Raw genomic sequence first — 27094 nt, forward strand, 5'->3', positions numbered from 1 at the left:
ATATGGGACAGTACAGCTCTGTCTCTGGTGCTCATCCCTACCTTAACTAACATCTGTAATCTCTCTCTCTCTACTGGTATTTTTCCTTCACTCTTCAAGCATGCAGTGATTACTCCCATTTAAAAAAAACAAAATTCTGACCCTAATGCTCTCTCAAACTACCGCCCTATCTCTCAGCTCCCTTGTCTCTCTAAGCTACTTGAGAGACTTGCCTACACTCAACTCACACACTTTCTTAACTCATACACTTTGTTGGACCCACTTCAGTCAGGCTTCCGTTCCCAACATTCCACAGAGACAGCACTGACTAAAGTGGTTAATGATTTGGTCACTACGAAGTCTAAAGGCCACTACTCACTACTTATTCTTCTAGATCGATCTGCTGCATTTGACACTGTTGACCACTCTCTTCTCATACAGACACTACAATCCCTAGGTCTTAAAGACACAGCCCTTTCTTGGTTCCTATCGTACCTATCTAATCGCTCCTTCAGTGTTCGCTTCTCTGAATCTACCTCCTCTTCGCTACCTCTTTCAGTTGGAGTACCGCAAGGCTCAGTCTTGGGTCCTCTGCTTTTCTCTATCTATACCTCCTCTCTTGGTAAACTAATCAGCACTTTTGGTTTTCAGTATCATCTGTACGCAGAAGATACTCAAATCTACCTATCCTCCCCTGACTTCTCCCTATCTGTACTGGACCGTGTCACTGAATGCCTTTCTGCTATCTCATCCTGGATGACATCTCGCCACCTCAAACTGAATATTTCAAAGACAGAGTTAATTATATTTCCACCGCCCAATAGTAGGTACCAACCTGATATCTCTATCACTGTTGAAAACTCGACTATCATCCCTACCCCACAAGCTCGCTGCCTAAGTGTCATCCTTGACTCTGATCTGTCCTTTGTTCCCCACATTCAATCTGTCTCAAGATCATGTTACATGCATCTAAAAAACATATCCAAAATACGACCATACCTTACACAAGACACTGCTAAAACTCTAATCGACGCTCTCATTATCTCCCGCATTGATTATTGCAATAGTCTCCTAACTGGTCTTCCCAAAACAAGACTCTCACCACTACAATCCATTCTGAATGCAGCGGCAAGGCTTATCTTCCTCGCTAGACGTTCATCGTCTGCAGATCCACTCTGTCAGTCCCTCCATTGGTTACCTATACTCTACCGCATTCAATATAAAATACTTTTACTCACACACAAGGCCATTAACCAAACTACACTGAAGTACATCACTTCGCTTATCACAAAATATCTCCCAACCCGACCTCTTCGCTCTTCACAAGACCTGCGTCTCTTATCCACACTCATTACTCGCTCCCACTCACGACTGCAGGACTTTCATCGGGCTGCACCCACTCTGTGGAATGCCCTACCACGCACAATAAGACTCTCCTCTAGTCTCCAAACCTTCAAGCGTTCCCTGAAAACTCACCTCTTTAGGCAAGCGTATCAAATTCCAGAACCGCCCAGATAACTTTCCTAAACCTTCCTATCAAATTGCATCCACTCTGTACAGTCCACACATATTCTCACATGTCTTCTCATTCTATGCAATAGATAGGCATATGTACACAAGGAAAGGTGCTATTTCCCTATAGGTTGTAAGCTTGCGAGCAGGGCCTTCCTACCTCTATGACTGTTATCACCCAGTTTGTTATTGTTATTGTTATTTCAAATTGTAAAGCGCAACGGAATTTGCTGCGCTATATAAGAAACTGTTAATAAATAAATAAATAAATAATACAGTGGAAATATTTTGCAGTTACTGGTATATTTCGGGACTGCCAGATCCAATGCAAGCATCTAAGTGTGCCCCCAAACAAGTTGCCGCCCCTAGGCGCATGCCTCCCATGCCTAATGGGAAATTCGCCACTGCTCCTATGATCTCTTTTTTGATCTGTTATATTGATCTATCATGTACTAAAAGTAAAGTTCTTCATTGGCCTTCTTTCTGATATATGAAGACAGCAAGGCATGTGGATTTGCAAACTAAGGCCCAGATTTAGCAAGCCTTGGAGAGTGGTAAATTGCACGGTGAGAAAGTACCAACCATCCAGCTCCTACCTACCATGTTACAGACTGTGTTTGGCTTTGCCCCCACTGTGCATAATGCAATTCGCAATCGCAACCTGACAGCTACTGCCTGGTGATGCAAGTACTTTATCTCCGTCCATCTTATCTCCGTCCAATGCTTCGTAAATAGACCCCATAGCACCAGCCAGTCCGCTCCAAACTGCCATGTTACAGGCTGTGTTTGAAAAATGACAGGAGCTGGTTGGTTGGTACTTTTTATCTCCATCCACTTCCTCTCTCTTAATACATCTGCCCCATAATCTTGATCCATGAGTGTAGCCTAGTCTTCTGGGAAAACTCACAGAAATTCCAGAGTCTACAGTACATTCCAGAGGAGTAGTCAAGTATACTCATCAAGTACAATCCGCTCCCAACTGTCACTTTTCAAACACAGCCTGTAAAGTGACAGTTAGAAGCTGATTGGTTGGTACTTTGAGGTCTTTGTACTAAGCCTTGGAGAGAGATAAAGTGGACGGAGATAAAGTACCACCCATTGAATACGGCTGGTCTTACCTGTAGCTGTCACAGGTCTCCTGTGTTTCGCTTTCATTGGATAATTCAGAAACTCAGCACATTCAATGTTAAAACCAGACTGCTGCGAATGTAAAATTGCTTCCAAGAGTATACAGTACCTCAGCCAGACGCAGATCAAAATCCCTCTTCAGACTTCACTAGACCAATAAAGAACTTTTATTGTCATGAAACTTTTACAGTGTTTTAATAAACCCAAGCAAATTTTGCTGGCTCTCCTTAAGTGTTTTCACATAATTGACATTCTTAAGGGAAAATATGCGACGGGCAAAAATGCAAACATTCATTGTGTTCTCTCGGTTTTTACGGAATGGAATCAAATTCTGAAATATTATCATTAAATGATGATTACTTAAGGATCAGTCACACTTGGGCTACACAGTACCGGCCTGTGTTAATCATGTACATGTTCCTACCACAGTCTAAACATGCTCCAACCACAATTTAGTAAAATAAGCCACAAACAGAAATTAAAATAATAAAATCTAGGCTCCCATTTACCTATTACATTTGCTGTATTTTTTACATATAGGAAAAATGTTAGAATTATTTACTTTTAATATTACTGTTTACTTTTTGGCTAGCCTCTATCTCGATGAATAGAGCCAAGTGAGAGACCCAAGCTTTGCTGATCACTCTACGTAGGGACCCACCAGGCAGAGTTTGTCTGCTAAGAAGCTCTGGATGAAATTGCAAGTAAATGGTGCAGTGTGGACACCTAGTGGCAGATGTTGTGAGAAGTCAATGTACTGTAACTTAAAATGATGTGTCGCACTGAAGTAGGACACATTCTCCTGCGTAGGGGGAATTACCATGTGGACAAGGACACTTGACACATCTTATTATAACAAGGAATATGCAGATAATCTTCTCCTTTAATTTGGAATAGCTTTTATATTTACACTACCCAGATTTTTTCCACAGCACACCTAGGCCATATTGAGAAATTCAGCAAAATTGCTTAAATTACGTAAGCTGTGCTTTCTATGTCATCCTTGGGTTCAGTTATGTGGTAGTGGAGAGGGTTGTGCTTGGTCCACCATATACTATGAATGGAAGCCACCAGCACTGGTTTTGCCTATCACATTGACCATACATAATTTGATTTGGACCTGGACCACCAACCCATAATGGCCATGCAAGTTCCGCAAGGCACCCATTTTGGGGACCACTGGGTTAGCACCTTCACAAACCTCTTCACAACATAAGCAGAACGGCTGGGGTAATGCTTAGCATTATTGCCTCACAGCACTGAGGTCGTGGGTTCGATTCCCACCATGGTCCTGTGTGGAGTTTGTATAATCTCCCAACGCTTATGTGGGTTTCCTCCGGTTACACTGGTTTCCTCCCACAATCCAAAAATATAGTAAAATATTAACCCTAGTGTTTAAGTATGTGCATGTGTTTAGGGCAGACTAGATGACCAAGTGGTTCTTATATGCCGTCAAATACTAAGTTTCTTTCTTCAGTAATATATTATGACTTAGTTATATGTTTATTTGTACAGCCTCAAAAACTTAATAAAACGTTTTTATTAAGCCTTGAGCACTAATTACATGTAGCTATAAGCATTAGCATTACAGTACCTGTAGACTGGATCCAATTAGCTTCTTCACCCACCTGGCTTTAAATGTCCTGTGGTGACATACAGAAAATTGTTTAAAGACCTTTTTTAAAGAATTGTCAGCCAAGATTTTGTATTACAAATATCCACAATGATATAGCCACTAGGGGCACTGTTGCATTGGATTGTATGAATGCTATTTCATTAGGAAAGGAAGGGAGGATGGGGGACTGTACACCCTATTTTTAAATATAATAAGAGACCATGCTGATACTTGTAGTACGATGTAGGAAAAGGAAAATACAGGTGCACACTCTAGCAGTACGAATACTGATAGTCAAAATATTATTATTATTATTACCAGTTATTTATATAGCGCAGTGCCGTTTCTAGGGGCGGGCGAGCCGTGCAACCGCACGGGGCGCCCGCCGCGGCACTTTGTTAATCCTTGTCGCCTCTCCCGAGCGCTCCTGCTCGGGGGGCGGAGTTTCGCGTAATGACGCGTTGCGTCGTGACGTCACGACGCAAACGCGTCATTCCGCAAAGCCCCGCCCCCCGAGCAGGAGCGCTCGGGAGAGGCGACAAGGAGAACGAGAAGCAAGAAGGAGGAGGCGGCCGGCGCGAGGGACGTGAGGCGGCGGGACCGAAGAGCGGGAAGACGTAAGTATTCTCTCTCTCTCCCCCTTCCTTCTCCTCAGCTTGAAACCTGCCTGCCGCTGCCGCACTGTGTAAAATGGGGGCACCTGCCTATGGGGATACCTGCCTGCCACACTGTGTAATATGGGGGCACCTGCCTATGGGGATACCTGCCTGCCACACTGTGTAATATGGGGGCACCTGCCTATGGGGATACCTGCCTGCCACACTGTGTAATATGGGGGCACCTGCCTATGGGGATACCTGCCAGCCACACTGTGTAATATGGGGGCACCTGCCTATGGGGACACCTGCCTGCCACACTGTGTAATATGGGGGCACCTGCCTGCGTACTGTGTAATATGGGGGCACCTGCCTGCGTACTGTGTAATATGGGGGCACCTGCCTGCGTACTGTGTAATATGGGGGCACCTGCCTGCGTACTGTGTAATATGGGGGCACCTGCCTGCGTACTGTGTAATATGGGGGCACCTGCCTGCGTACTGTGTAATATGGGGGCACCTGCCTGCGTACTGTGTAATATGGGGGCACCTGCCTGCGTACTGTGTAATATGGGGGCACCTGCCTGCGTACTGTGTAATATGGGGGCACCTGCCTATGGGGATACCTGCCTGCCACACTGTGTAATATGGGGGCACCTGCCTATGGGGATACCTGCCTGCCACACTGTGTAATATGGGAGCACCTGCCTATGGGGATACCTGCCTGCCACACTGTGTAATATGGGGGCACCTGCCTATGGGGACACCTGCCTGCCACACTGTGTAATATGGGGGCACCTGCCTGCGTACTGTGTAATATGGGGGCACCTGCCTGCGTACTGTGTAATATGGGGGCACCTGCCTGCGTACTGTGTAAAATGGGGGCACCTGCCTGCGTACTGTGTAAAATGGGGGCACCTGCCTGCGTACTGTGTAAAATGGGGATACCTGCCTGCGTACTGTGTAAAATGGGGATACCAGCCTTCCGCGCTGTGTAAAATGGGGACACCTGCCTGCCGCGCTGTGTAAAATGGGGACACCTGCCTGCCGCGCTGTGTAATATGGGGACACTTGCCTGCTGTAATGTGTAAAAAGGGGACTTTTTTATTTTTATTTTTTCCCCACTGTGGTGGGTGTGATGATATTAGATGAGGCCATGCCCACTTTAATGAGACCACGCCCATCTTAATCAGGCCACACACCCTTGTCGGGAGCGCGCGCGCCTACGGCGCGCGCATGCTTTTTCTTTTTATGGGGGGGGGGGGGGGGCACAATTTTTTTTTTTTTTTTTTAGAGCAATGGGGGGGGGGGGGGGGGGGCGCATTTTGAAATCTCGCACTGGGAGCCAAATTGTCTAGAAACGGCCCTGATATAGCGCACACATATTCCGCAGCGCTTTACAGAGAATATTTGGCCATTCACCTTAGTCCCTGTCTCAGTGGAGCTTACAATCTATATTCCCTACCACATGTACACGCACACACATTCACACTAGGGTTAATTTTGTTGGGAGCCAATTAACCTACCAGTATATTTTGGATTGTGGGAGGAAACCGGAGTACCCGGAGAAAACCCACGCAAGCACGGGGAGAATATACAAACTCCACACAGTTAGGGCCATGGTGGGAATCGAACCCATGACCTCAGTGCTGTGAGGCAGTAATGCTAACCATTACACCGTCGGTGCTGAAATTTCAGAAATTCAACCAGTAGGGTTCATAGCCCACCAAATTGCAAAAATTGTCTGCGATGTGCAAACATTTACCTGACACTAGAGGCCAGTCTGTTTGGAGGTTTTGCCCTACCTGCTATCTCTAGGGGGGCTGCAGACACCACCCGCTGCTCTGCCCGCACCTCCTGAGGCTGTGCCCGCACCGGTCACACTGCAGCACCCTGAGGGAAGTGGGAATAAGAAATATATAAAAAAAACAGGCTTTAGCATACGCACAAGCCACAGTCAGTCGTGGGAGAAGAAAGACAAACGCCACAGCGTTGCACTTGCGCACAGGCTTCTATGGGCTGCGTCAGCTGCAGCCTATAGAACTGCATAGCGGCTGGCAGGGAAACTTGTGCATGCACAACATCCCCCCCTCCCTTCCATCCCACACCTTCTAGGAGCTGCATCTGCTGCTGCCCTTAGAGCTGGCAGAAAGCCAATCACAGTCCAGCATGTGATTGGCAGATGGTGCTTCCAATAGGGAAGCATGTCACAGATCTAGTCACAACTTAAGGTTATTGCATAGTGTTTAATTCATTTTGGCAAAATGACTCCTCAGTTTAGTCATTGGCCAGCAGGCCCCATCATTTAGCAAATACTATCCTGCTATAAGTGCAATACATTTATTGGTATGATCTGCGTCTTTGGCCAAAACATTAAAGCTATGTCAACTTAACATTCTGTTGCTCTACAAGACTGACTAATCATGTAGGATTGTATGGCAGATGTGTGTGTCAATACAGTAAACAAAAAGAACAGAAGCCTCAATAAGCCTGATGTGAATTAAACCACAAGGTGAGGGGTCTGGCCAATGGGGATGCGGTCACACGACCGGCGGTCGAGATCCCGTCGGTCAGGATGCCGATGCCGGAAACCCGATCGCTGGCAAAGCCGTCGATCGGCATGCCGACACACAGGGACTATTTCACAACACCCATACATTGGGGACAGAACCTCATTACACTCGCCCTGCCCCACCGGCATTCTGGCGGCCGGGATCCTGGGGTCGGTAGGCTGAGCTCCGGGATCCCGACCGCCGGCAAAACAATTCTAACCCCTTACGTGCTAGTCACATCTGGTCACTGTTTCATGGGTGTGTTTGGAGCAGATTGTTTATGGCCAAGGCTTTAAAGCCCAGGCCTCTTTGATCGCCTGAAGCTTAGCTAGCCTCCCTTCTCTTTTGTGGTGTTCTTTTAGTTTGTTAGCTTTTTTAAGCAGGAAAGAATGGTACTGTAAATCAGCTGCTCGTGTCATTATTTTGGCCGCACTCACCTTCAGGGACTAGTTAATAGCTGTACCCCCCTTATGGGGGCAGCACCACCACCCTTACGGGTTGGGTTAGTCAAGTTTAGAAGGGGGAGTTGCATACCATGGTTTGTGTTTCTAAGGGCATCTGCGTCAATGGGCTCTGCTGATTTTGGCCGTCCTTTCTTGGCCCCCTATACTCTTTATTAATTTAACCTTTAAATAAATGACTAGCTGCCCATTTACCTGCCAGTTTACATCAGTGTCTTTATTATTATACTAATATTTAAGTTTATGTGATGGGCACATTGCATACACTTCAGTCGATAATATGTTTAATATATTTTAGATTTATGGATGTATTGCTTTAAAAATAATGTATAGAATATACTATATTTGTGTTATAGTTTTCCTTTTTCGAAACTCCCCTAATGCTTTATGTATCACTTTGTGTTTACTATAAGATATACAGCTACTAGGCAGCAAAATCTGTTGCTGTATATACTGTAATATTGTGAAGTGTGTTCTTATTTTTATCTTCTGTTCCTTCTGAAGAAGATATGTCGCAACTCATATATAACTCTATATGTTGTCATTAGGTCATTGGAGACTATTTTGGAATTCAGGGATATTTTGACGTTCGACCAAACGTGAAGCTTCTGTGGGGGTCTGGGAGGATAAGACTGGAAGAGAACAAAGTGTTTGAACAACTGACTCCATGTAAAACATGTAAGTAATTTTATTAATTGAATCTTTATGCATGGAGCATAGAGTTGATCCATGAAGGTTATACTGGAGCAGAGTGTTCTGTACAGCTGCTTGACATCCAGATCCGGCTTGTAATGGAAAATACAGATATGAACTAAAAAAGGTTTTGTATGAGGCGCTCCACATAACACACATACTAATGACACCTGGGACGTGACTCTGCAAATGCTGCATCTGCTCTAGTGCCAGTTGCTGGAGGTTGCATTTGAGAAAATGCTAGTTTTAGTCTTCTCCTTGAGCACTACCCTATGCCGAAACATGCAAGCCCTGAGATACCCATACTCTGCATCCCTGCTTGCAGTAGCAACGTTGTTGGTTCTAGACAGCCCACCATCTGTGCACCATTGAGTTCACCAATATCACTGCACCTGGGTATGGTAGGTGTAGTGTCTCTGTCAACATGGCCTCTGTAGAAGTGACTATGTGTCTGACAACGTCTCCCGCTTTCAGTGACAGTCCTGTGACACTCCCATAACATGCCCACAATTGTTTGGTTTTTATTGCAGTCCCTTCAGGTCACAACCCAGACACCACCCAGGAATGCTTTTACTCTCCAGTTCTGATACCAGTTCTCCCATAAGCCGTGCCTTTGTAGGCAGTGGATGGAGATTATGGTATAAGTAAGGGAAGGAAAAGCACCAGAGGGAAGAGGGCACCACTTGTGAGAGCTTGCAAGGTTGACACAGAAGGGAGAGACAGTGAGCAAGGAGCATGGAGTAGTGAGTTAGGATAATAGCTGGAAGGCTTTCTTGAAGTGGTTCTTGAGTGCTCATTTGAAGATTTGTAGAAAGGTGGTGAGTCTGATAATGAGAGCTCCAGTGGTAGGGAGTAAAATCTGGGAGGTAGAGCAGGAGTAAGTTATCAGTTGTGAGGAGGGGTGGCCTTCATTAGTAGAGTGAATTGGGCAGACTGAAGTGTGAAGAGATATAAGGTCAGAGATGTAAATGGGAGAGGATTGGGTGAGGGTTTTAGGAGTGTGAGAAGTTTGAATTGAGTTCTAAAGCGGAAGGGGAGCCAGTGTAGGATTTATAGGAGAGGGAAGGCAAACTTTAGTAAATTTACAGAGGAAGATGAGCTAGGCAGCAGCATTGGGCACAGATTGGAGTGGACAGAGGCGGCAGACAGGTAGACCAGATAAGAGAAGGTTACAGTAGTCCAGTCCAAGAGATGACCAGTGAGTGGATGAGGGTCTAAGTTGATTCCAGGGTGAGACGTCTGATTCTTATATTTTTGAGATGGAAATGGCGGGACTGTGAAACATACTAAACGTGTGATTTGAAAGAGAGGGAGAAGTCAAGAAGGGTTGGGTATAGGTGACCGGCATTTGGGGTCACCATACAGACACCGGGAATAGCCCCTGTTAGTCGGCATGCCAACGGTTGGGTTTTTGAGGGGTCGGGAAGCAGGCGTCGTATTGTGACCGGGGTTCTCCTGACTGCCGGTCACATAACTAGATCCCTTCAAGAATAATGCCAAGACAGCGCACTTGTGGGCTAGAGGAGATGGTGGTGATATTGATAATGACATTTATCATAGATAATAAAATTGTGGGAGGTGAGGTTATTCGGGAGGGTGGGAAGATTATCAGTTCAGTCTTAGACACAAATTTAAGAAGGCACTGAGACAACGAGGAGGAAATAAAGAGAGGCAGCTGGAGATACAAGTGAGGAGAGAGGGGGAAAGGTCATCGGAAGAGAAGTAGCTATGATTGTCATCAGAGTAGAGATTATACTGGAAGGCAAAAGAGCTGACTTAAAGAATATATATAAAGAGTGTCCTGCAGTACAGAAATGCATAGAGGTACTGTATGTGCACATTCAAGTCCAAATGTGCCCAACAGAGTTTATGCTCAATAAACAAATGAATCAATAAAACCCATAAAAGAAGTGGAATCTTTTATACTGGATATATGAAAGTTCTGAGATGCAATCTTTTCGTTCATCAAAGCCAGCAAGTACCAGTGCAAATCCATAGAGGTCTGGTGGTAATAATCCCATCTGCTAAAAAAGCAGATTGAAAAGTCTATGGCCCTCATTCCAAGTTGTTCGCTCGCTAGCTGCTTTTAGCAGCATTGCACACGCTAGGCCGCCGCCCTCTGGGAGTGTATCTTGGCTTAGCAGAATAGCGAACCAAAGATTAGCAGAACTGCTACTAAATAATTTCCTGCAGTTTCTGAGTAGCTCCAGACCTACTCCTAGATTGCGATCAGCTCAGTCCGTTTAGTTCCTGGTTTGACGTCACAAACACGCCCTGCGTTCGGCCAGCCACTCCCCCGTTTCTCTAGACACTGCCGCGTTTTTCCCTGACACGCCTGCGTTTTTTAGCACACTCCCGGAAAACGCTCAGTTACCACCCAGAAACGCCCCTTTCCTGTCAATCATTCACCGATCAGCAGTGAAAAGCCTTGCACGAACACCAGCAAATCTACTAAGTTTTGCGTTAAATAACTTAGCGCATGCGCTCTGCGTACCATGCGCATGCGCATTTAGCAACAAATCGCAGCATAGCGAAAATCGGCAACGAGCGAACAACTCTGAATGACCACCTATGTGCACTGCTATTACTGTTATTTTGGTGTCGGACACAGTTCCTTGCAAGAAAGGAAAAAAGAATGCAGGATATTTCACACCCATTTGTACACCGCTCCAAAGTCACTGACCTTTAATTAAAATCTTAGCAGCTATTTGCGGAAAGGAAAGATACAGTAAGAGGCAACTGCCATCGCTGTAAGGTCCTCAGTCAATAATGGCTGTGACTTGCACGACTTTATGATGCAACCTGGCCAGGCTTGTTTTATAACGAAATGCTCACAGGATGTTAAAGATGGGATTGTTTTCATTTCTCTTACATCCTAGAGGATGCTGGCGTCCAATTTAGTACCATGGGGTATAGATGGGTCTTTTGGGAGCCACTGGCACTTTAAGAGTTTAACAGTGTGGGCTGGCCCCTCCCTCTATGCCCCTCTACCAGACCCAGTTTAGAATATGTGCCCGGAGGAGCCGGTCACAACTAGGGGAGCTCCTAGGCATTTTCTTCGTTTTTTATTTTTTAGAGTTAGGTTACAGGGACGCTGCTGGCAACAGCCTCCCTGCTTCGTGGGACTTAGAGGCGGAGTAGGAACCAACTTCCTAAAGAGTTAATGGTTCTCTACTCCGCTGACAGGACACTGAGCTCCTGAGGGTGCTGATCGCAAGCCCACGAGGAGACCGCTCACTCCCGCAGCACGGCCGCCACCCCCTCACAGAGCCAGAAGAAAGAAGAGTGGTGAGTACAGCGCCGGTGTCCCGGTTAGCGGGTCGCCGGCGGGTATGGCGGCACAAGGGTGGGAGCGCAGTACTGACAGGCTGCGCTCCAGGAAGGCTCAGCAACACTCTGTGTAGGCGGTGTGAGGGGCGTCCTGAGCCAGCGCGGATCACCCTACACTGCTAACAGGGGCTAATCCCGCTGATAGCTCTAGGAAACCTCAGGCCAGTTTAAACATTTAGTGCAGGTAGCCGCGTGCCATGTCGGGGGGAGTGTGATATCAATACTAACTACTCTATTCATGGTAGTTAGTCAGCGCCGGGCTTTTATCATAATAATTGCCTACAGGGGCGCGGTGTGGCTGGTTCCTTATACTCTGTGTCTCTCTGAAGGTACCTTGGGGGAAACTGTGTCTGACATTTTCATGTGTGTGTAAGTGTGTATATCCCACATTACCATGTCTAAGGACTCTGTATCCTGTGCTGCAGAGTGTTTATCTTCTCCTGAGGAGTCTATCTCATGTACTCAGGAATGTAATATACTGTCTCAGCCCTCTGAATCCGAACCCCCATGGGTGGATTCTTTAAGGGGAATAATATCCTAGATTTCTACTAGGATGTCACATACTGAAAGGGAGACACAAGTTTTGAAAAAATCTGTGGAGGGCTTAAAGTATTCAGCCCCTACTACTATGGACCCACATACATACCCTCAAAAACGTACACTTGCCCAGATAATGCAAGTTGACACTGATACCGACTTGGATACTGGGGTCGATGATGGGGATATACAGGGGGAAGGGGGGGGGGTAGATGCATCCCTTGCTAAATGGGTGAAATTCATGATTGAAGCAATTAGGGATGTGTTGCATATTTCTGAGATAGTGCCTGAGCAAGAAGAATCTTATTTTACAGTAATAAGAAATCCTCGCTTACTTTACCTGCTTCTAAGGAGTTAAACTCCTTGTTTGAAAAGTCCTGGGAAAACCCAGAGAAAAAATTCTCATAGCCTTTCCTTTCCCTGAAGAGGGCAGAAAAAAGTGGGAAAACCCACCTGTAGTTGATGCTTCTGTATCTAGATTGTCAAAAAAGGTGGTTTTTACCTGTCCCCGGTTCTACCGCCTTAAAGGAGCGGGCTGACCGCAAGATTGAGACTACGCACAAATCACTATACATGGCTACAGGCATGGCGTTAAGGCCCACTATTGCTTGTGCGTGGATTTCTAAAGCTATAGTAAAGTGGTCAGGCACATTACTTGAGGATTTAGATACTATGGATAGGAGTGACATTGACTTGTTTTTACATCACATACAGGATTCTGCAGGTTTCATGGTGGAGGCCATGAAGGACATTGACCTGCTTAACGCATGGGCTACTTCCATGGTAGTCTCGGCACGCAGAGGACTCTGGCTACGCCAATGGACTGCGGATGTGGAATCCAAGAAAAGTGTGGAGAACCTACCCTTCACAGGTCAGGCCCTGTTTGGGGAAGCTCTGTATGCGTGGATATCCATGGCAACTGCGGGTAAGTCAGCCTTTCTTCCCTCCGTAGCTGCACCGGCTCGTAAGTCTTATCTTACGCCTACACTCCTTTCGGAACCGCTAAATTAAAAAAATCCAAAAAAAACCCCACATTCTTTAGAGGAGGTCGGGGAAAGTCCAGAAAACCTGCTCCAACAGGTTTCCAAGAACAGAAACCAGGTTCTGCTTCCTCAAAATCTTCAGCAGACGGTGGACCTCCCAGCCTGGAGATCAGACAGGTGGGAGCGAGACTAAAAGATATCAGTCACGTCTGGGCGTCATCATGCCTGGATTCCTGGGTGACCGATATTGTTGCCCAGGGGTACAGACTGGAGTTTCAGGAACTCCCACCTCACAGATTCTTCAAATCAGGCTTACCAGTTTCGCTGACAGAAAGTGCTATCCTACAGGAAGCCATTCAAAAATTGGTTCAAACAAATGTAAATGTTCCAGTTCCACCTCACCTAAAAACGAAGGGATAATACTCATACCTGTTTGTGGTCAGAGGCAGAACTCTGGGAGGCAACGGAGTCATCTGCCGCCGGGCTCCTGCTCTGAAGGGGGGCACCTCTCCTCCCATTCTGTGACACCATTGAATTAAGTTAATTGATAGCTGCCGCTGTCTTTTCAGTGGCCGACTTCCTCACTGGTCCCTGCACCTTACAAATCACACCCTCTTTATTATACTGAATATACACATTTTACAAGTATCACACCCAGGATTAGAAACCACGACCTATTACACTGGAAGCAGGCACCTTACTGATGAAGCTGTTTGCTCCTGTATAGGAAATATGAGAATTTTAACTATATGAAGATACTTCTCTGACAGTTACACGTAACTTCCTATAGTTATTTAGAATTCTCATGCTTCCTCTACAGGAGCAAATAGCTCCATCAGTAAAGTGTCTGCTGTCAGTGTAACAGGTCATGGATTCTAATCCTGGGTATGACTGCTAAGAAATGTGTGATTTAAAATAAAAGACAATTAAATGTATAAATACAGTTTATACATTTTTTTCAGAACACTCCACACACACACACACACACACACACACACACACACACACACACACACACACACGCATACATACATACATACATACATACATACATACATACATACATATATTTATCTTAATATAGGAGATAGGGGGGCACCAATATTTATCTTGCCTCCGGGCGACTGTGACGAACTTACGCCACTGTTTGTGGTACCGAAACCGGACGGTTCGGTAAGGCCAATATTAAACCTAAAGTCATTAAACCCCTACTTGAGGGAATTCAAACTCAAGATGGAGTCTCTGAGAGCGGTGATCTCAGGTCTGGAGGAGGGGGAATTCCTAGTATCCCTGGATATCAAGGATGCGTACCTTCACATTCCGATCTGGCCGCCTCACCAGGCCCATCTACGGTTTGCACTACAGGACTGTCTCTATCAGTTCCAGACATTACCATTCGGCCTCTCCACGGCACCGGGGGTGTTCACCAAAGTCATGGCGGAGATGATGTTCCTCCTCCGCAAACAGGGAGTGAACATAATTCCATATCTGGACGATCTGCTGATAAAAGTATCTTCCAAGGAGAAGCTGTTGCAGAGTGTTGCACTCTCAACTCAACTACTCCAGGATCATGGGTGGATCCTGAACCTTCCAAAGTCACATTTGGAACCGACAAGGAGACTGCCCTTCCTGGGGATGATACTCAACACGGAAGTGCAGAGGGTGTTTCTACCACTGGAGAAAGCGTTGGTGATCCAATCAATGGTCCGTGATGTCTTGCGACCAGCCCGGGTATCGGTTCATCAGTGCATTTGCCTTCTGGGGAAGATGTTAGCCTCCTACGAGGCTCTACAGTGTGAAAGATTCCATGCAAGGATCTTCCAGCTGGATCTTCTGGACAATTGGTCAGGATCACATCTTCACATGCACCAGCGGATACGCCTGTCATCGAAAGCCATAATTTCACTTCTCTGGTGGCTGCATACTTCTCACCTGCTCGAGGGCCGCAGGTTCGGAATTCAAAATTAGATTCTTCTAACCATGGATGCAAGCCTCAGAGGTTGGGGAGTAGTCACCCAGGGGGAAAACTTCCAAGGAAGGTGGTCAAGTCAGGAATCTGTCCTTCCAATAAACATTCTGGAACTAAGGGCCATCTACAACGGGCTTCTACAAGTGGCACTTCTTCTGCAAGATCGAGCCAATTAGGTTCAGTCGGACAACGTCACAGCAGTGTCCTACATAAACAGGCAGGGCGGAACGAAGAGCAGGGCTGCAATGTCAGAGGTAACAAAAATCCTCCTCTAGGCAGAAAGGCACGCACTGGCGCTGTCGGCGATCTTCACTCCGGGAGTGGACAACTGGAGAGCGGACTTCCTCAGCAGACACGATCTCCATCCAGGAGAATGGGGCCTCCACCCGGAGGTGTTCGCAGAGGTAACAAGCCGATGGGGTGTACCTCAAATAGACATGATGGCCTCTCGCCTCAACAAGAAGCTTCGGAGGTACTGTTCCAGGTCACGAGACCCACAAGCGGTGGCGGTGGATGCCCTGGTGACTCCATGGGTGTTCCAGTCATTGTATGTGTTCCCTCCATTTCCACTCATCCCAAGGGTTCTCAAACTAATAAAAAGAACAGGAATTCCGGCGATCCTCATTGCTCCGGACTGGCCAAGAAGGGCTTGGTATGCGGATCTTCTGGCATTACTGCAGAAGGTTCCGAGGCCTCTTCCGCTTTGCAAGGACCTCCTACAACAGGGGCCGTTCGCCTATCAAGACTTACCATGGCTATGTTTGATGACATGGAGGTTGAACTCCAGATCTTAGCTCGGAAGGGCATTCCGAACAAGGTTATTCCTACTCTGATCCAAGCTAGGAAGGGGGCAACGTCTAAACATTACCATCGGATTTGGGGTTTCAACTGGGACATTTTCTCCTCTTTCTGCAAGCAGCTGTGGATGTGGGCCTACGCTTGGGCTCAATCAAAGTCCATATTTCGGCCTTGTCTATTTTCTTCCAGAAACAAATGGCTGCTATTCCTGAGGTTCAGACTTTCTTGAAAGGAGTTCTGCACATCCAACCACCCTTTGTGCCTCCTACGGCACCTTGGGATCTTTATGTGGTGCTGCAGTTCCTGCAATCAGATTGGTTTGAACCTTTACGGGAGGTGGACGTAAAGTTTCTTACTTGGAAGGCGGTCACACTGTTGGCATTGGTATCTGCTGGACTTGTGTCAGAATTGGGGGCATTGTCGCACAAGAGCCCCTACTTGATTTCCCATGAGGATAGAACTGAGCTCAGAACGCGTCAGCAATTTCTTCCAAAGGTTGTGTCGGCTGTTCATATCAACCAACCATTTGTGGTGCCAGTGGATACTGACACCTCAATTAGCTCAAAGTCCTTGGATGTTGTGCGGGTTTTGAAGATATATGTGAAGAGAACTTCTCGTCACAGGAAATCGGACGCTCTATTTGTCCTTTATGAGATTGGGTGTCCTGCTTCTAAGCAGACGATTTCTCACTGGATCAGGCTTACTATCCAGCATGCTTATTCAATGGCAGGATTGCCGATTCCAAATTCTGTTAAGGCCTACTTTACTGGTAAGGTGGGTTCTTCCTGGGTGGCTGCCCGGGGTGTCTCGGCTTTACGGCTCTGTCGAGCAGCTACTTGGTCAGGGTCGAACACATTTACTAAGTTCTCAAGTTCGTTACTTTGGCCTCTGAGGACCTAAAGTTTGGTCAATCTGCAGGAACCTCAGCACTCTCCCTCCCGTACTGGGAGCTTTGGTACATCCCCATGGTACCAAATTGGAACCCAGCATCCTCTAGGACGTAAGAGAAAATCCCCATGGTACCAAATTGGAACCCAGCATCCTCTAGGACGTAAGAGAAAATAGGATTTTAATTACCTACCGGTAAATCCTTTTCTCGTAGTCCGTAGAGGATGCTGGGCGCCCGCCCAGTGCTTAGTATTCCTGCATAGTTACTTGTTTCAGTATTGTTGGTTCAGCCGTTGCTGAATTGTTCCGAGTTGGTTAGCTTGGCTTTTCTTTTTGTTATGTGTGAGCTGGTGTGAATTTCACCACTATCTGTGTATTTCCTTTTCTCAAAGTATGTCCGTCTCCTCGGGCACAGTTTCTAGACTGGGTCTGGTAGGAGGGGCATAGAGGGAGGGGCCAGCCCACACTGTTAAACTTTTAAAGTGCCAGTGGTTCTCAAAGGAGCCATCTATACCCCATGGTACTAAATTGGACCCCAGCATCCTCTACAGACTACGAGAAAAGGATTTACCGGTAGGTAATTAAAATCCTATTTTTTAATCAAAGTTCGCTTAAAGGTTACAGTGAGTTATATAATCACTAGTTAGCAGTCCGTCAAAATTGTTGCACCCGCGAAAAGTACCATTTAAGCGTTCAAACAGGTCACTTTTCAGTAATTTCTGCTGAGCAGTTTGGGGGTCCGCAGGTAGAAAGGTCATCACCGGCGGCTGTTTGCGTCTGAACGGAGCAAAACTTGAATTGAAGCTTTGTCAGGCATCATCTAGTGGCCACTAGGGGGCAGCACACTTAAATTCCTCCCATAGCCCCATAGAAGTGAGGAGCAGTGTCAGCCTTATATATATATATATTAGTGCTGTACATAGATAAAAATCTGCATTTCTCTCCACGGTCTCTATCTACCCCAAGTCCTCCCCCTCTCTCCCCCAGTCCCGAACTTCCCCCACCCCCCACTCTCTACCCAGTCCCTAGCTCCACAACCCTTCAGCCCTCTCTTTTTCTGCCCCAGTCCCTATCTGCCTCTACCTCACTCTCCACCCCCCCAGCCCCCATCTGCCCCTACCCCCTCTCTCTCTCTCTCTCTCTCTCTCTCTCTCTCTCTCTCTCTCTCTCTCTCTCTCTCTCTAGCTCCCTTTTTCCATATGAAGCAAGTGTGAAACAGTCAGATCAGAATTCTTAATATTAGCAGCAATATGTTAGGAAGCTGTAACAACTCTCTGCAGTATCACTTTCACCTGTGAAAGCTTGCAGCACACATAGGAGTCATTTGGTCCTGTCGGGGTGCCCTCTAGTGGCCGCCAGCGCACATAACAGACGTGAGTAGCAGTGGTTGCATTTTATTATATAGGATTGTAACAATCTATTCAGTTTAATCCCATGTTTATTTTAGGTAATAATATGTCCTTTTTAAACTTGTTACTTTAAGCAGGTGGTTTAGGAGAATCTGCAGTAACTGGAATTGTGGTTGGCGCGTTTCTGGGCACAGGACTGTTAATGGCATTTTACTTTTTCAGGTAATGTATGATTATTGTAAATACATATTCTTATTACATACTTATGTTTTTTACTGTGTGTGTGTGTGTGTGTGTGTGTGTGTGTGTGTGTGTGTGTGTGTGTGTGTGTGTGTGTGTGTGTGTGTAGGAGCTGGGGTGGACATCAGACACTGGAGGTAAATCCACGCTTTCTTCAGGCTACATAGATTATATTATTTTTTTGTTAGAAAGCACTCACCACTCATTTCATGCAGATTTAGAATCACAATTTATTGGCAAAACTTTTATCGACGTTTTGGTGTGAACATACACATTTTTCAATATACACTCAAACAAGCACATGTTACCTCCACCACAGCTTTGTGAGGAATGTAGTGATGGTAACGTGTTTGTCTGACTATATCTTGAAAATGTTTATGTTCACAACTAAACATTGACAATTATTTTTAGAATAAATTGTGATTTGAAATCTGCATGAAAAGAGTGGTGAGTGCTTTCTAACAAACCATCATATACATTTATATAGAGAGATGTCTGCCATCTTTTTGCTACTGTGTACAGCCATGGCCAAAAGTTTTGAGAATGACCAGTATTGGTTTTCACAAAGTTTGCTGCTTCAGTGTTTTTAGCCCTTTATGTCAGATGTTACTATGGTATACTGAAGTAAACTTACAAGCATTTCATGTCAAAGTCTTTTGTTGACAAATAGATTAAGTTTGTGCAAAGAGTCCATATTTGCAGTGTTGACCTTCTTTTTCAAGACCTCTGTAATTCACCCTGGCATGCTGTCAATCAACTTCTGGGCCACATACTGACTGATGGCCGCCCATTCTTGCTTATTCAATACTTGGAGTTTGTCAGAAACTGTGGGTTTTTGTTTGTCCACCCGCCTCTTGAGGATTGAGCACAAGTTCTCAGTGGGTCGTTTCCTGGCCATGGACCCAAAATTTTAATGTTTTGTTCCCAGAGCCACTTAGTTATCACTTTTGCCTTATGGCAAGGTGCTCCATCATGCTGGAAAAGCCATTGTTCGTCACCAAACTGCTAACTGTTCTTGGATTGTTGAGAGAACTTGCTCTTGGAGCAGGTACTGTTCTTTATTCATGGCTGTGTTCTTAGGTAAAATTGTGAGCCCGCTCCCTTGGCTGAGAAGCCACCCCTCACATGAATGGTCTCGGGACATTACACAGCAATGATGGTAGCGCTCATCTTTCCTTCTCTGGACAATAATATTTCCAGATGCCTTGAACAATCTGAAAGGGTATTCATCAGAGAAAATGACTTTACCCCAGTCCTCAGCAGTCCAAACCCTGTTCCTTTTGCAGAATATCAGTCTGTCCCCGGGTTGCTGTGTATTCTCGTGTAATAACCTGGGTTATTTCTGGTGGTCTGAAATGGGTATTTGGTGCAAAATTCGGGAAAAAGTATGCAAGCAGGGGAGTCGCTACTTGCAGCAGAACGACTGAGTTGTGCCAGGTGTCTTGAGCTTGATTCGCAAAATGGATAGGTGTATGAGGGACACATACTGTATGTACTGTATATCCATATTCTATACTGTTACACAGATCTGTTACTTTTTACATACTGTACACTTGAGGATTACCTGCAGCTTTTAGACCTTGCCACTGTATAGAAAAAAAAATGCAGGTTTGAGTCACTTTTGTTAGCTTTTCATGTGCTCAATTCAAGATGATTGATGTAAAAAATGGAACCCTCCGTGGATATGTGATTGAAGAACGTTTCATATTGTTATTTTCAAAAATTCATTTACACATTTGTAGTTTTTTTATATAATATATAACATTTGATTAGTTTTATACCTCCTAACAATTTTAAGTTGAAAATGTTGCACATTTCTATTAATGTATATTTTAATATTATGCAAAGTATTTTTTATTTTTAAGAAATATTTTTTTATATTACATCATTGGCTTGGAAATAGCCCAGTTCAAAATATAAATTTATATAAATTATTATGAGTGTAAGAGGTATATTTACTAAAGACTGATTTTTTTTCATCAATTTCAAAATAGTGAAAATTGATCTAAATCAATGGTGTGTTTTTAAAACACCTGTTTTCTAATATTTAAAAATGATTATAAAAATTTGTCAGTTAGTTAATTTTTAACCCCGGGAAACACAACATTGATTTAAATCAATTTCCATTGATTTGAAATTGATGAAAACAGACTTTTAGTAAACATTACTTTTTTTATCTAGAGTAGGACCAACTTATTTTACATCCCAGTACTATAGAATATTGCCTATCTTTACTAACTTTCTTAATTTCAAATGTTTATTAGTCTTACCAAGTGTGTCCTTGTTATTTTATTAATTCAATTTGGAAAGCACTATTTTAGGCTCACTAGAACTACAGCAATGTTTCCCCACAGTTCCAGCACTGATGTTAGTTGCTGTAAAGTTCTGCTTGATATACATATTTTAAAGCAATACATCTTATTTTTTTATCTGCAGAAAGAAATATAGAATAACTATTGAAAGGCGAAATCACCACGATGATTGTAACATTGGCAAACACAGACAACTTCGGGAAGATTCCATCAGATCTAATTTCTCTGCGGCTTAAAAAGAAAAAAAAATGTAGATTTTTGAAGATGCAACCAAAGATATCTCTGGGTCGGATGGAATTCTTACAGAAGAGTAGCAAAATAATATTCTTTTGTGTTTTTATTTTTAATTTCTTTCAGAAACTCAGGAATGATTTAGTAATCATATGATGCCACATGGCCTTTGATCGCATATAAAGGGACAATTTCATGATTAACAAATTTGTAAAAATCATATGTGAGCTAGATAAAAAGAGAGCTATAGCTGCACATTATATTATAATTTTTTATTATTATAAATGATTTGTATCAAACAACTTTGAGCAGTTTAAGCCACTTTTTTTACCAAAACTTTTTCCCCAGTGTACACTAAAGAGCTTTTATTGGCTTTAGTGTGTTAAACACAAACACAATGAAGCATTGATGCCCAAAATTCTGTCCATCTTGTTAAATATTTCTGATTTGCTAAGTCCCTATACAGCTTCCCAGTGTGACGTAGAGCTGTAAATTAGTCAACCTTGAGTGAGCACAGGCCATGACTTTAACCCTGTGGATGTTGAAATTCTTTTGCCTTAGAATATATTCAGGATAGCGTTGTTGGACATCTTGTTCAAGTTTTATAGTGTATAGATTTTTATTTAATGTTGATAATGAAAGCTGTCTTTGCAGAATGGAAATACATACCAATGTTTCCTGATAGGTTTCTAAAACATGTTTCAGAACAGAATGCAGCAAAAATTCTGAGACCTACCGAATGGAATCAATGATCTGTGAAATCAGAATTCTAAAAAGTCAATTTAAATGCTATCAATTCAGTGTCTTTGTGATAGGATTTTATTTTATTTTAATAATAGACCACATGATATGCATAGCAAATGTATTATTTTAGTTGGACATTTCTGAAAAATTGTATATTTTTACAATAAATTAATTTGTCTTGCTGAAAATAGAAAAACAATTGGACCAAAAACTATATATTATTTATCAATTTAGTAGAAAAGGACCATGTGAAAGTCCTAAGTAATATACTGTATGGTCAACTGGGAAATTCTCATTATGGCACCTTGGCTAGAGCGTTATAAGATTATCTAACAGGTAATAACTCAATGAATTGGGTTTACTATACCACTAAAATACTTGTGAAATAATATATTCTTAAACATGTAATCTTTTAAAAACTCTTTACAGTAGGATACAGGTTTTGTTGTCTGGGTTTGAAAATGCCACAGTTTTCATTGTGCATTAAACTAGAACGTAATTAAAAAATAATAAAAAAAATTGTGTAAAGGTTATTTGCAGACAAAAAATAATTATATTGGATTAGATTACAAAGGCTGTTACATCTTAAATCTGTTTAAGTCATTACATGCCAAGAAGCCTTGGCATCTCAATGACACAATTATTCTATTTTAAATGCCATGGCCCTTGTGTCCTAAAATCAGAAGTTGCTGAATTCATGTTCAAAGTTTTTTGAAAAAACAAACAACAAAAATATGTCAAAGACTTTTATAGTTTGATCCTCCTTTACATGGCCAACACATGGATAAGGGTGAGAGGGGAACCTTCATACATTATCATAATAGTACCGTGTCAGGATTTGGCTTTGGGGGGACAAGTAGCTTTTGTGCCTGAAATGTAAGCATTTCTGGGATTTTTTTGGGGTTTGTTTTTAGAAAGGCCCATATACACCACCAAATGTGGGATCTGATATTTTATACTGAAAACCTTAAAATAAAATGTAAATATGATCATATATTATTGTACAGTGAAGTAACTTAGATATTTTTTTAGAGAGAGAACATTCCATTCTAACATTTTTTTATTTTAATGTTAATCCTGCATTTTAGATCTGTCTGTTTTTGTTCCTAATATTAAAGATGAGGATAAGAACTGACATCACACAAAGTAGAATTTTTGATCAGTGTTCACTGTAAATAATAGTGTATTATTTAGGCAGAATTTATCTGACAGCCATGTAAGTGTAGGCGATCTCTCAACATTCGTAATCACTCCAACCATACACAGACAATTTTTTTTAATAGTGTAGGACATGTCTGTTTTAGTTTTGCTATGCCTTGGAGACACACACAAGTTTAGTCAAATCATTAAAAGTCGCTTACATTTATTAAAATAAATATGTTGCAATAAAACCAGGGTACGCTGCTTGAAGCCTGGTACTGAACAGTTGGTAGCAGGGCCAAACGATAAATTTTTTTTTCTTCTGTTGCAAAATTTATGTTCTAAAGTGACCAAATGATCCTCAAATTTATCAGCAAAATCATAAAAGCAATAATGGTAAAACACAAAAGTTATAAAATAAATATAATTTTTAACATTGAAAGTATAGGTTTTCACTAAATGCTGAAGAGAGAAAAGATCCTGAACCAGATTATTATTTATGATCAATAATCTCACAAAAAAAAAACATTTGTGGGTTATCTATCTGAAAGGTACCTAAATGTAACTCAGTGTTGGTGGTGCTACCAGGAATAGTATACAGTGTACTCAGAGACAACAAAAAAACTAAATTAGCAGTGGCTAATCAAGAAAGTAATTCCTTTTTTGGGGTACTCTTAAAAAATGATCAGTTAAATGTAATGATTATAACGTGAAAACTTATGCTCAATATCACATTCATTAAAATAACAGGGTGTCATAGACTTAGACATCACTTGTCATCGCCTCTAAATCTAAAAAAATTCTAACGGACAGAATTTGTCCTGGTATAAATATAGCTAGAATTGTTAAAATTTTAGTTCACATTGACACAACCAGTCTTGGCAAACCTGGGGAATTTTTTTTTAAATTCTGTACTTGAAAATGAACTAAATGCACCTACCGTATTTCATAAATTTGTTGATTTAAGTGAACATGAATAATTCTGCAAGGCAATAAGTATAGTAGACATTGAGGACAATATTTTCAAAAATATAGTAACTAACTGTGCCTAAATAAAATATATTTAATATCTGGGGTAATTGTCCTGTAGTTTGATACGTTAGTTTAACTTTGTTATGATTTATCATGTTTTACAACATTTTATCTTATTATTTTATGTTTTACTGTGCACCTTAATAGATTAACTATATTAAACTGATTTTCTTAACGGTATCTCAACATTAAGCAAAAACAATTGACCACATTTCCAAGATGAAACTGGACATATGTAATCCTATTGGCTTTCATATCAATTTAGTCAAAGGGGCTGATTCAATTAGCTGTTGGGTTCCGATAGTAGCCCCATGCTTTTTATTTTTCTTCATTTGTGATTTTATGTAATGAACTTTTTATTAATGTAATTGCTGGCAATGTATATAGAAATTGAATGCACAAGGCTACTATGGTTCCTTGTGGTTACTTTAAATATCCCGAAATATCTCAAAATTCTTTTATGGCATACTAGACAAGTGCTTTATTTAATTTTCAACCATCTTTATGTCTCTTAATATTGAGTGGGGGTCGTATTTAATTGTTTGTATTTCCTTGAAATCAAATGGCTGATGGTGCTGCAGTATAACTTTGTTTTCTCTGAACCACTATAGATTGTCAATTTTGACAAATAATTTAACCAACCATTTAGAATATAACTGAATTAATAAATTAAAATAATAATAACCCCCCCCCCCCCCCAAAAAAAAAAAAAAAATCCCTTACCAATCTTTTAGGGCTCATTCACAGGTGTTAAAAAACAATGCTAGTTAAGAGAAGACAAAACCATTTATATTTGTCCTCTTAGCTGAGTTCAAAGCATGTTCTTAAAGCCTCCCCAGGAATGTCTGTGAGACTAAATAGATTTTGGGTGATCCACTGGATTCATGACTGTTTGGCAATGTTTCCATATGTGCAGGTCCATTTACTTACATTGAGCCCCATAGAGACTCTTGAGTAAATCCAGAAGGTACAATTTTGAACAATGGCAATCCATGCTATGCTGAAGGAAGGGAGCGGGATTTAAAATAAGCGTCTGAATTTTAATTTTAAATCTGTGTTAAAATATAGATGCCCAGTTGTTTAGTGGTGCATGCAAAAGCAGATTGTATTTCCCTGCATGCAAAATAAAATTTACTCCCCTTGCTTCACAACATGGTTTTTCCTGGTGAAAATGTGCACCATTTCGCTAGATTTGCTTCTGAATCTAAATTAGTTTCATTGTGTTGTTAAAGTACATTTACTAGGCTTCAAAAATGTGCAGTGAACGTATAATAGTAATACATATTTGAGAGCCCTTATAAAATTATTTAAAATGCATTTAGCTTCTGCAACATTCAACAGGATCACATTTCACGATTTTCTTAATGTATTCAAAAATAAGCTGGTATTTTTGGTTTATATTAGATCAATTGCCATGTATTTTTCTTTACAAGATGTGTGTTATCTTTTATGTATTTTATGGTCCTATTTGTATTATTACATTACTATATGAAACTAAACATTTTTTTTAATTCCAAAAGTGAAATTAGACACTGTGGTCTTTTGTGGGGCAACATGTTTCTTGCCTAATGACGATAATGGAAATTTCATATTTTGTCTAGTATACAGATAATAACATTGTGTTTATCAATAAACAAAAACTAACTGCTTTATTATAGTATATGGTTATTATGCTACTAAAGGGAATCAAAACCTGCATTCAAAAAAATAGTGTGCTATTCGGAAAAAAATCTGACTATAAGATATTGCCCTATTACTTCAACTTTCCATATTAAATTATATCAGTGGGCCACAAAGTACTGAGATATGTTTGGTCCTCTATACATACTGTATACATGATACATATAATGAATAAGCACAACATGGCTATCACCTCCTGGGGTAGACTGGGAATATATAAAAAAGCATACAAGAAACTGGAAAAATCCAGCCCAATTAAGTTTAAGTATTTCACAGCTGGATTATTAATTGGTGATTAAAGGTAGGAGGAGCAGAATTTCCCACGTAGAGAAAAGTCATAAACAAAACATAAAAGCAAGGCGAAGAACAGATCTCTAGAGACTAGTGACACACAGTAAAACTTTTACACCAAATAATTTTGCAGCATAGATCAGCATAGGCTCTCTTCCCCAGTTTAAGAGTAAAATTATGATTGCATCAGTTTACATAAGGTCGTGACAGCTGCAATCATTTAATTTGTGTGATAATACAAATCCTGGAATCGCCTCCTGAGTGGCTGACCCACCCAACATACATCTACTCAGTCCAGGACTCCCTTCAACTGCTCTGTATCTGAACCTAGACAATATTCGTAGTCAATCATCACTCTTGAGGCATAGATCTAGAAACACTTCAGGAATTAATTAGGTTCTGTTTGGGTATAAGAACAAATACACTAATGTATTACACACTATATGTTTAAATATAATATATACTGTATATAAAATTAAGTTAGTAATTCAACTAAAATATACAATATTACTGATGAATAGCACAGTTTTTCTTATGTAGTGTTGGAATACCTAAATGAGTACTCACAATCTAAAATATGCTATTGTACTGATGTAAGTAGAACTGTCTGCATATAATGTGATTTATTTATTGTCTGTATTTTTTGTAGAGCGCGCATATTCATTATGTGAATATGTTTACTTAGTGTAATATAATTCTGTAAAAGTGATGAGTTGGTCAGTTGTGCTTTGTGTGATATCTGTTCACTAGTGTGTACATCTTTGTAAGCATTTTTTTCATAGCCAAATGCAATGATATGTTCCGATTTGAAAATAAATAAATAAATAAATAGATGTTGTTTGTGTAATGTGGTTCATATTAATTGGTGTGTGCTGGTAATGTGACTCTAAGCCAAAAAAAATTACATTTTTTATTTAAAATAAATTAAAGAAAAGTCTGTTTTATTTTATTTTTGAGATGAGCTAAAAGATCAAGGGTTTATTGTTGTGAGACTATGCAAGTTTTTTTTTCTTCACTACAGTACGTGACAAAAAT

At 42.0% G+C, this 27094-nt stretch overlaps 1 protein-coding gene across 3 annotated transcripts in view; it reads left to right on the forward strand.

The window, feature by feature from the left end:
• The window catches only part of NPR3 (natriuretic peptide receptor 3), a 183953-nt gene extending 157061 nt beyond the window's left edge, over positions 1-26892 (forward strand). For 2 of the 3 annotated variants that reach the window (XM_063960487.1, XM_063960470.1), the window contains 3 exons: positions 8391-8520; positions 18524-18611; positions 21066-26892. In XM_063960487.1, the coding sequence (XP_063816557.1) occupies positions 8391-8520; positions 18524-18611; positions 21066-21177 (330 nt within the window). In that variant the 3' untranslated portion in view covers positions 21178-26892. The remainder of the gene's footprint in view (positions 1-8390; positions 8521-18523; positions 18612-21065) is intronic. The other variant, XM_063960479.1, reaches the window with a different exon arrangement.
• The last annotated feature ends 202 nt before the right edge of the window (positions 26893-27094 follow it).

This window comes from Pseudophryne corroboree, chromosome 1 (assembly GCF_028390025.1).
Source record: "Pseudophryne corroboree isolate aPseCor3 chromosome 1, aPseCor3.hap2, whole genome shotgun sequence".
In the NCBI taxonomy this organism is placed as follows: domain Eukaryota; kingdom Metazoa; phylum Chordata; class Amphibia; order Anura; family Myobatrachidae; genus Pseudophryne; species Pseudophryne corroboree.